The sequence below is a fragment of the Dendrobium catenatum genome, unplaced genomic scaffold (assembly GCF_001605985.2).
Source record: "Dendrobium catenatum unplaced genomic scaffold, ASM160598v2 fragScaff_scaffold_1557, whole genome shotgun sequence".
NCBI lineage: Eukaryota > Viridiplantae > Streptophyta > Magnoliopsida > Asparagales > Orchidaceae > Dendrobium > Dendrobium catenatum.
In genome coordinates, this window is record NW_021320019.1 from 7,968,545 (window position 1) to 7,980,651 (window position 12,107).

Consider the following 12,107-nt stretch of genomic DNA (forward strand, 5'->3'; position numbering starts at 1 on the left):
TGTTTTTTATCCCTTGCAGCTATTCTAATTGCAAACCACTGATTTAAGTTGGCAGTCCGTTGTGTTTTGCATTCTGGATGGTTTTTCTATAGGTCCTATTGATGGTCGCTCTGCTGTTTTCTGCTGCAGCTCTTTATTGCAAATGTTTACTGAACTTATATTTGGGTTGATGATTCTTCCTTCTGGTGACAATTATGAGCTAAATGTTTATTCAGTGCATCTTAATTTTTGGGAGTGGACTACTAGCCGCCCTAATCTTGATTTCTCTTTTGAGCAGTAGGGGGTTGGAGGTCTCTTTAAAGATCTTACACTTTTTTTTTATACTAATGCGTAGGCTAGTGGGTTGGTATATATATATATAGTTGCATTAATATAAATCTCCCTTCTATATAATGAGGGTTCAAAAGCTCGTAAATCAAACGAAGTTGCATTCCCCGCTAAAACAACACCGATTGGAAAAACCAGCAATTTCCTCTTCTCCTGAGCCAAGAAGCCTAGCATCCAAGAAGCGAAGAAGAAGAAACCCTCCATGGAACCTCCCGCTCAAATCCCCTGTTCCGGCAATTGCCTCGTCCACCTACACTCCTTCTCCGGCAACGTCTGGCTGGTCCGCCGCATCAACATTTTACGGCAACATCTTCTCCCCGGCAGCATTATCCGTTTCCCGTTCACACGACCCAATCACCCGCCAACTTTCCTTTCCCTCATAGATATCCTCACCTTACATTTCCAAGATAGGAAAGCCGCCATGGAACGCCTCGGCCACCGAGCCCAAAACTTCGTCGCCATCATCCCCGCCAGCAGCAACACCTCCCGCTATCAATCACAACTCTCCGCCGCCGCCACTGCTGCCGGACTGAACATTCTCGTTCACCCAGGTACAACAAATAAAGATCTGATGACTATCCTTCCTCAAATCCACAGAATTATACCAAATGTTACGGCAACAATATTTAACAACACAATGCCAACTTCAGGTAACCCGAAAACCCCATTGGATTCTAATCAGTCTACAGATATCCCTATCCCAAGCAAAAATACAAAACCAGAACTGTATCAACAACTCTAAATTCCAGATCCCAAAACACTTAAAACAGAGATCCGCAAAGCAGCAACCTCATGACACCAAAAACAGAAGAGAAGTTCATAACAGTAGAAATAATGACTCTATAGATAAACCAAAGAATCCAGATCATAGCACAGACATAATAGAATAAGAAGAACGAAATAATCTAGCTCCAAGGAACAGAAGGAAATGTTCTTAAGAGCCGAAGACCAACCAACTTGAAACCCAGAATAACAAAAACAAACACTAAAAAACTCAAAAACATAAAATCAGCTCGATCTAATATAAGGAAGACCAATTTTGTCCAGATTTACAAAACATTGCGTAAGGAAATATGTGTGCGGATGCTCGCTAAAATTGGTTGGACTATTCTCCATTTCATTGAATTTCATGAGGTTCATATCCCTAAAATTGTTAAAGGTTTCGTGGTCTTGGATCTTACTGTTTTACCTTATATCGGATCCCATTAATTTGGTGTTATTCTTGCTGCTGCTTTGGTGGTTTTTGATTTCGGTGGCTATTTGTTTAGTGACATGCATGGTTTTTTCTTTTTAGTATGGGGAGTTTGGGGAGGGGTCGCTTGTGGTCTGCAGCTCTTGCTGCGGGTTTCCCACTTTTCCATGACTTGCTTGTATTTGCGTGGGTTATTGTTTTTTTGGTATCAATTAGTTAGATTATCCTATAATTTCTATACTCACAACTCTGGTATGATGCCTATGTTGTATGGTATGCTTCTTGGTTTTTATCCCTTGTAGCTATTCTAATTGCAAACCACTAATTTATGTTGGCAGTCCGTTGTGTTTTGTATTATGGATGGTTTTTCTATAGGTCTTATTGATGGTCGCTCTGCCGTTTTCTGCTGCAGCTCTTTATTGCAAATGTTTACTAAACTTATATTTGGGTTGATGATTCTTCCTTCCGGTGGCAATTTTGAACTAAATGTTTATTCAGTGCATCTTAATTTTTGGAAGTGGACTAATAGCCGCCCTAATCTTGGTTTCTGTTTTGGCATTGTAATTTTGCTCATAGGATTTTTTTGGACCTTTTTGGTAGCTCTTTTGAGGAGTAGGGGGTTGGAGGTCTCTTTAAAGATCTTATACATTTTTTTTATACTAATGCGTAGGCTAGTGGGTAGGTATATATATATATAGTTGCATTAATATAAATCTCCCTTCTATATAATGAGGGTTCAAAAGCTCGTAAATCAAACCAAGTTGCATTCCCCGCTAAAACAACACCGATTGAAAAACCAGCAATTCCTCTTCTCCTGAGCCAAGAAGCCTAGCATCCAAGAAGCGAAGAAGAAGAAACCCTCCATGGAACCTCCCGCTCAAATCCCCTGTTCCGGCAATTGCCTCGTCCACCTACACTCCTTCTCCGGCAACGTCTGGCTGGTCCGCCGCATCTACACTTTACGGCAACATCTTTTCCCGGACGGCATTATCCGTTTTCCGTACACACGACCCAATCACCCGCCAACTTTCCTTTCCCTCATAGATATCCTCACCTTACATTTCCAAGATAGGAAAGCCGCCATGGAACGCCTCGGCCACCGAGCCCAAAACTTCGTCGCCATCATCCCCGCCAGCAGCAATACCTCCCGCTATCAATCACAACTCTCCGCCGGCGCCACCGCCGCCGGAATTCGCATTCTCTTTTTCATCGAAGCTCCGGTTCTTGCCGCCTCCTATTACAAATCTCACACCCCAGGCCACAGAACCGTCCTCGTATTCGACCTCGATGTTCACATCTTCGAAGTCTCTCTGCTCACCGAAGATGAGAATCTAAAAGTGAAGGCTGCCGTTTCCGACTTGGGCTGCCCACTCTTCAACTACATGGTTTCAGAGATACAGCGCAAGCTTGGAATCGACATCAGCGGTGACGCTACCTCCTCCGTTGCATCGGACAGTCCTGCGAACGCGCCAAGGACTCCATCTGTTCGGGCGTGGCTGGTGTGGAGCTTGAGTTTGGGCAACAAGGCAGGAAGGTGCCAATACGGATTACTCGAGAAAGGTTGGTGTTGCTGAATCTCAGGCATCTTCACATCGGAATCATGAGGTGCTTGATGGAAGCCGGAGTCAAGCGAGAAGCCGTGGATGAGATTGTGCTCGCCGGAGCATGCACTAACATACCAGAGGTCCAACAAGCTCTTCGACAGTTCTTTGAAAGGCAGCCTTTCAGATGTGACATCGACCCTGCAAATCTTGTGGAGTTGAGGGCCACGCAATGCTTACGAAATGTCTCCGCTAAGTACAATAATATCCCTATGTTTGGCCTTAGGATCATACAATCGGGGATTTTCACACTTTGATGTTTCTTCTCCATTATTCTTTGAATTTCTTGTGATGCTGCATAGTCTACAATATTACCCAATTTTATTATGGAATTCTTCGTCGTTATTCTTTGAAGTTCTTCTGAATGCTGTAGTCGTCTACAATATAGCACAATTTAAATAAAAATATTCTTCATTATTTTTTGAAGTTCTTGTGAATGATGGAGTAATCTAAATTTGCACTAATTTTAAGGAAAGATGATAGCCCTTTTGCCTATGTAACTATTTTTTATACCCTAAATCTTGCAGAGTTATGGAAGGATTCATGACAAAATGATTAAAATATGAGATGTTTTTTTTAAATCTATAATTTATCGCTAGTCGATCTCAAAAGGAATATTAACCAGAATTTATTTAGTTTTTATTGGATTTGCCAAACAAGTCTTTACTATGCTGATGCATCCCATGATTAATTGAACAGTAGGTTGGAGAAATAAAGGGGATTAGATTTCATTTGAGAACTTTTTTGTTGCTTTACTCATCATATCACAATCATTATTTTTGTTTGGTTATTACTTTTTAATTGCTTTCAATAAAGTTTTTATGATAGAAATATATTTTCTACAACTTTTAAAAAATTAATCTCTTCACAGCAATTTTACAATCATCTTTATAAAAATTTGCAACTATCCCATATAACCCTAAACCAACTAAGAGCACGAGGAGAAACGGCTATGGTACTGGAAAAGGGATCTGCACACCATTTTTGCAAGTGCATTGAAAAAGATTGTGCAGAGAAGATAAAAGGGTGATGTGGACATGGGAAATTTTTTTAATAAGGAGCATAGTTTAAGGCAAATTAAGGATAAGAAGCATAATTTGGAAAATATAAATATAAAAAGAAACAAATATCTAAAAACAATGTTTATTTCATAAAATGCAAAAAAGATTTTAGGGCCAAGTCATCGATTTTTAATTTCTTTAACGTAGAACCCCAAGAAATGAAAAAATCTTGGGGCTAGGTCCAGTTGATATGTTTACACTTATCTCTACAAAAATTGTATTTTTAACTACATTATTATTAAGATATTTTTAATTAAATATCTTTAAAAAAATTATTATGATACAATAATATATTAAGACATCAATAATTCAACATTAAATAATCAACGCTTATTCATCCTCCCTCCATTCAACCAATCAAGGGTTTATGAGCTAGCCAGGTACCTACCTTTGCTTGACTCTAATATTGTGGTTTCTTGCTTCTGAGAGCTAGAGTGAACACCTAGATTTGTCATGACACCATCCCCACATTTTTTTCTCTTCCTCCCAATCAAATGCATGTATCATTACCCTATTCATGGTTTCTTCCTTTGATCGAACGTGTAGGGATGTCGCACCATTGTTCAATCTAATTTCTTCCTTCCCTAGGTGTATTTCTCCACCAACTCTTGATTTCTCCCTCTCGAAAGATTATTGCCGCGATCAAGATAGGCAATCTTCTCTTATTTTTGTAAAAGCATGAAAAGTCCATGAGCTGGTGTCCTTATTTATTTGAAAATCATTAGATTATTCTGTGAAAAGAATCTAATGGATAAAGCTATGCTAATCTCTCAAGATATGGAGAAGATTGTGTTTGCTCCCTTTTGTGGAAATTTAAAATATTATAATTAGTTAAACCATATATGCTAATCTCTCCCTCTTGATCCTTTACCTTGAGTTGAAATTAGTCAAAGCATATATAATGAGCTCAATAGCCCGACATTTTACTAAATCATATAATGAAATTTAAAGCATGCACAATAAAAAATAATATGCGTGTTATCAGTCAATTCACAATAGTGACATTCAATGACCATGAATCAGTGAAGAGACAGAAAAATTGATGTGCAATAACAGTAAAGTTTATAAACTGTAAACAGTATGGTACGAAAGCTAATAAAATTATACAGTGAGGGAAGCCAAAAAAATCTTTGAACCAGCTTGTCAAATTGATACAACTATTGAAGTCATTTACCAACCACATGCTATATCAGTATTAAAATGATAATACATCCAATATATAGCTAACATCTCATAATAAATGATAATTAATAGTTTTGATGGATAAATAATAATAGCCATAGTATTGAATCTGTATCAATCTTATCGGTGATAACAATAACAATAAACAATGGTTAAGTGGTATACTAGCAATAACAATAAACAATGGTTGTAATAGTAAGTTCGTATGGTGATAGGAATCAATATAGTAATAGTAATGTCATACAATAATAATGAATCTTATTGTCATATAATAATAGTGTTTTTTCGATGAGTATGTTAATTGTTAGTAACCATTGGCTCAATAAAAAGGGCCACCACTCCTTTGCCTGTCGAATTAGTAATAACTTCTTATAACTCCAAAATATTGAATAGTGAATAATAAAGGGTAACACCAACCTATATTATTTAAAGAGAAGTCGATTGGCGGTGTTGTACAGGTCATCAACATACTATAGCCAAAGTCAGTGAAACCAGCTTTTACTTATCTTTTATAAACATATTATTATCAAATTAATATACCAATAATAGCGACCATCTATTACACAATTATACACTAATTTAAACTCTCAATGTCTATATTAAAAATATGGTTAAATAAAAATACTTAATAAATTATTCAATCCAAATCATATAAAATACAAAAACTTTTAACTAGTTAAAATGTCAATAATGCTTGATACTATTACATACAAAAAGTTATATGGTAAATGTCTTTAAAATTAGAGAACATGTAATAAAATCAGTTATGGGGAGAATCAAATATTCAAACTCAAAATATTTGAAAATAGAAGTAGGGAATAAATCACCTACCACGATTGGAACAATTTTTTAAAAGCGGCAAAGTGATATAGCTATTAAAATTATATTTCTCCTTCTCTCTCTCCTCCTTTTACTTCCTCTCTCATTTTCTTCTCAGGAAAGCTGATGGTGAGTGAGGGGGAGGACAAGTGGGTATATCACTACAGAAAATTCAGTGATTACCGGCGGCTGTCTAGCCACCAGTACTAACGGCGATTTATCCGGCGGATTTGGCCGCCAGTGAATACCGGCGGCCTAACCGGCCATTATGGAAGCTTTATGCCACCGGTAATAGCGGCGGTCACAAAACCGCCGGGTAAAAGTCGGCTTTAAAAGTTACTGGCACTGTACCGGCGGCCAAAACTGCCGGTGTTAAGCGATTTACTTACCTGCGGTAGAAGTTGCCGACAAACCATCGGTAAAAGCCCTAAAATGAGCCAGCCGAGCCTCCCATTTCATTTCGTCTTCTCCTCATCTCTCTCTTCGGCCGTGCTCGCCCGTTTCCTCTGCCCTCCTCTTGCGCGACCGAGCTGCCCCAGGCCGCCGATGATCTATCTCCGGCCACCGACGATCACACCGGTCGAGCTCGAAATCCCACTACAAGGCCGTCGACGATCACACCGGGTTCCGATCCCGTGTGCGACGCCGCCTGCGAGGTGAGGTTTTTATTTTTTTTATGTATTTTATCATGGATGTTTTTTGTTCTCACTAGAGAGACATTTGCATATTATGCTAGAGAATGAAACTTGGTGTATCTCAATGTTTTCTTTTTTTTTTTATGGATGTTCTCACTAGGCATTTGCAAGAGAATGAACCTTGGTGTATGCTTTTGCTTGGTTTTGGAAGTTCTCACTAGAAATTTGTAATATAATGTATCTTGGTTTATGCTTTTAATTTGGCTTTTCTATTGGTGTTCTCACTAGACATTTGCAAGAAAATGAATCTTGGTGTATGATTTTTGCTTTAGTTATGGATGTTCTAACAAGACATTTGCAAGAAAATGTACCTTGGTGTATTCTTTTTTGCTTTTTTATGGATGTTCTCACTAGATATTTGCAAGAGAATGTACCTTACTTGGTGTATGCTTTTTACTTTAGTTATGGATGTTCTCACTAGACATTTACAAGAGAATGTAGTTTGCTGTATGCTTTTTTTCCTTAGTCATGGATATTCTCACTAAACATTTGCAAGAGAATGTACCGTGGTGTATGCTTTTTGTTGAGGGTATTCCTCTTATTGAAAATAGTAGAGAGAGAGTTAAAGGTAAACTTGAATTATGTAGGTCAACCTTATTGTTTAAAGTTTTTTGCATAAGTAGATCTAAAACTTAATATATAGAGCATAATTTTAGTAATAATAGACCAAGTTGAGGGACTGTAACTTTGGGTGATGAAATCATTACTAAAAGTACAAGTTTTTAATATCTTTGATTTATTTATGGTGAAATAGATGGGGATATTATCTATAGAATTCAAGTTGGATGGTGGAAGTAGAATTCAAGTTGTACTTTTATAATAGTTTTCTCAATTGAAAAAATTAGAGATATGATACGAAGTGAGCATATACGTGATAAGGTTAGAGTAGCTCCAATGAAAGATAAGATTAGAAAGAGTTTCTTTACATGGTTTTGTCACATTAAACGGAGGCCTTCTGATGACCCGGTAAGGAAAGTTGAGGTATTAGATTTGACTTATATTAATAAAGGTAGAGGTAGACAATGCATTCCAATTCAAGTAAAGTATACTTGTTTGAAAGTATAGCACGTACACTTGTTAAGGTTTACATATGTGTTCTAATAAATATTTTCATAACTATCTAGGGGGACGTTTGCTTCAACATCCAAATGAATATTCAAGAAGAGAGATATTGGATGTATAACAAATTATTTACAGGTTGAAAAGGATTGAGAAATGAATTTATACAGGGAGTCGAAACTTTCATTTAAGTTGCATCTCAACTGCCTTCCTTTCAGTTTGATAAAATATTTAGATGTCCATGTTCGAAGCATAAAAATTAAGTATTCCTCAAGCCCGATGATGTGAAGCTTAATTAATATCGTAGGGGATTTCTTTCAAACTACTGGATTTAGACATCACATGGCGAGTACGAGCCACATAAAGATGCTCATGTCCGTTCATCCACAGTATATGAAATATTTGATGAAGATCAAATGAGTAGACCCTATAAAGAACTTATTTTTGATGTAGCAGATCCTAATTTAAGGGCTAGTATGGAAGAGCCACTAAATACAAAAACTCAAAAATTCTTTGAGTTACTACATGCAGCTCAAAAACTAATTTTGGACGGTTGCAGTACCCATTCAAAATTATCCATTGTAGTGATGATGCTAAGTATTAAAATTGAGTATAATATTCCCCATGATTGTTTCAATAACTTTATTGGTCTTCTCAAGAAAATTAATCTAACGGATAATTTAATCCCCTCAGACTTATACCAAATGAAGAAATTAATATCCAAGTTGGGTCTCACTGCTACAAAAAGTGATGGTTGTATCAATGAATGTATGTTATACTATAAGAATGATGCAACAGAAGTTTATTATCGCACCAGCAATGTTCCTCGATTTAAGTCAAACTCGAGAAAACAACGTCATCAAAAGAAAGATGTTCCATATTCCCGTTTATTTTATTTACTAATCATTCCAAGACTTCAGCGACTTTATGCATCAATGAGTTCAGCAAAAAGTGATGTTCTTTCTCATCCATCAGATGCTGAAGTGTGGAAATATTTTGATCGAGCGCATACTATATTTGTTGCTGAATCCTGCAACTTAAGATTAGGATTATGTGTCGATGGTTTTACCCCATATAGTCAAATAGCTACACCACTCTTGTTGGTGAGCTCCAAAAATTCGGCCCCGGCCTCCGCCCGCTTTTCTTTTTCTTCGGTGAGGGGATTTTAACTGATAAGTTTCGAGGTAAATTTTAGAAGGCAGATGGGTTTGTAGATAAGACATTACCCAAAGATTTCTCCCTTATTTTATGAGGACTTTATGATCTGAGTTCTGGTTTCCTATAGGCGCAAGCCCCTATAATTAATTACCCCTCCCGATCATGAGAGAGAATTTTTGATTAAGGCTAGTCGTCAATCAGATATGTAAAGATATACGTGTTATCTGGCATATAGTAGCAGTATTGGTTTTGGATTTGAGATTTAATATTTAAAATTAGAAATTGCACCATCTTGCACTTAAAGCGGATGGTGGGGGAATGGATGATGAACTCGATCAAGATCCCATGGTTTTGTCGTCCTGGGTCATCGTGGTCCCTAGTCTACTTAGTCAGAGGAGGTAGTCGACCCAACCTGACAGAAGGATCCTTGTTGACAGCCATGTGTTGCTTCATTCAAGGGTACCTTGTAGACCAATAGTGGATATTTGCCTAATGGGATAAATTTAAATCCACCTTAGCTAACAGAGGGCTTTGTGCCCTCTTGATCATATCCTATTGATTCATATCTCAAGGGATTTGATGCCACTAAGGAGCGTATTGGCTCTGGCCATAATCGGTATTTTGTGGTGCCATTTGGTGGCAAAACCAGTTTGTTCAAAGGGCCCCGGGACATAACTATTTATCCTGTTGTGCCATTTGACAGAAAAACTGTTGGTTAGAGGACACGTACTAAGCCCTTATTGGCAGAAGATTGCTTGATAATAGATCACAGTGATATTTTCGACTAGACATTTAGCTCTTTTGTGAGCTGAAGTAAATTTTAATTTGTCCACCTCGACAAACTGTTGTGGAGGATGGATGGATTTTACTTTAAGCAAGTGATAGTTTATTTCAATTTTAAATATTTGAATTTTAGGATTATGGATGATCTTTGGAATTTTTGGATTTTGGTATTTTTGTGGAGTTATAGGAGTTATAGATTTTGATGGGCATTTGAGTGGCATTTGTCATTTCTATTTGATTGAATCTTGTCGACTCTATCAAATTTATATTATCGATAGATGATCGGATTTCATATGTTTTATGCTCTTATTAGTGAATTCGTATTGCTATAGACCTTGAAGGCCTAATATGAATGTATTAAAACAATACACTGGTTGCCACAACTTTGTATTTGTTTGAAGGTTCGATCCCTGTCGACTCCTATTGATCCGTATAGGAGGATAAGGTTCGAACTAGAATTCACTTATTGACCCGCACAGCATCCCTAAACATCACATGTGTATAAATAACATATTCGCCGGGGCCCATACATGTGTTTGGAAACATTTTATAATTAAACCCAATCGACTCCTTTTTACCTGTTAAGGAGGATCGGGTTTAAATTTAATAACCCGCGCAGCATCCCTAGACGTCACGTGTGTACCAATAACACGCACACCAGGGCCCATGCGGGTTTGAGATTGCTTTTACCCTTTTTAGTGTACCTGTGTGTATACAAACTACTATGCATGTGCGGGGGTACTTTGAAAGTATTTGTAGACGTCTTCTGTCTGCTTGTACGGAGGTTGCAGATCCGGTGGCGTGGTATTGTAGTTTGTGGACACCTTCAGTCTGCTCGTATGAGGGTTGCAGATCCGGTGGCGTATTGTAGCAGCTTCTAGATCAGTGGTTTGCTGCTTCATACAGGTAGACTATCGTGCAGTACTCATCGCTTTCTGCAAGTGGATCATAGTGCACTAACTAATCTCTTGCTTTGGATTGTAGGAACTTGCACTTGTTGAATCTCTTTTGTATTCGCTCTAGGATAGTACTTTGTGGATATGATGGATTCCCTACATCTGTTTGTAGGTCTCTTTTTTTGCTATATATTATACAATCTTCATTTGCAGGAGGACAATGTATCAGGCTGCCATTGGGTGATTGTTGATCGTGGGGTGTGGTAGCATCCGTCACCTTTGCTGCACATATTTTATATTCATTCGCGAACATTGTGTCATACACATGATGAGATTCTATAGCAGCTCGTAGGAGGATAATGCACTTGTTTGAATGATAGATACATACGTCATAATCCTTCACTATTGTCTCCATATGATTTACAAAATTTATCTACATTTAATTATGATTAAACTATACATGTCCATCTTGATCATAGCTTGGTAATAAATTAATGTTGCTAATCCATTATCAAGCTACAAAGAATTCAAGTCATGACTTTGTGGCCAAATCATATCCTCTACAATCTTCTCATTATTTGCAAAAACAAATCCCCACTTCATATTTAACTTTGAGTTAAATTCATGTACAATGTACTCCCACTTGGCACTTGTTTGTATGTTGATTATGCTTGGATGCCCTCCTTCATGAGTCTCATATTTGTATGTTTGAGATTTATTTCAATATTTTCCACAAGATCACTTAGTATTCACTTTCAAATTAAAATGATATTTCTCATTTTGAAAGCTTAGTATTATGGCTCAAATCAATCATTATATTGATTATTCATTTGATTAAATATTTACTCAAGTTAAGAGCAATATCAGTTGAATCCAATTTAGATTTGAGTTCAAGTCTTGCTCATTTGATGTTCAAATTAGTGTCCAAAACATGCTCATTTGCAAAAGTCCCCTGTTGTCCTTTTTTGAGCTCAAGCCCTTGTCCAAGTTTGAGTCAAAGTTCAATTTGTCCAAATTTTGTCCAAGTCCAAGTTCAAGTTCAATGCAGTTCCAAATTGAGTCGTATTGCACTTTGTTCCAATGTTCATTTCATTTGATTAAACTTGATTTAAATTTGATAGTATGCTCAAGTTATATCCAAATTAGGTTCCAAAATTTATCCAAGTCCCAAATTTCAGTAAAAAATTTAGGCAGCCTCCCGGTGTCTCCCCCGTTTAGTGGAAAACTATAGAAAACTAGGCCTCCCGCCATGCTAGAGAAAAGTGTGCACGGTAGGTGCCCTCGGACGAGGACACCGCGGCCGTAAAAATTTTGTTCCCCACCACGCCAGAGAA

General features: G+C 37.4%; 1 protein-coding gene across 1 annotated transcript; it reads left to right on the forward strand.

Annotated features, from left to right (window-relative positions):
• The first annotated feature begins 2,382 nt into the window (after window positions 1-2,382).
• Window positions 2,383-11,040, forward strand: LOC110113574 (heat shock 70 kDa protein 18-like). Its single transcript, XM_020846214.2, has 4 exons — window positions 2,383-3,053; window positions 3,101-3,316; window positions 10,862-10,937; window positions 10,987-11,040. Exons 1-4 carry the CDS (start codon window positions 2,383-2,385, stop codon window positions 11,038-11,040), a joined length of 1,017 nt encoding a protein of 338 aa, XP_020701873.2.
• The last annotated feature ends 1,067 nt before the right edge of the window (window positions 11,041-12,107 follow it).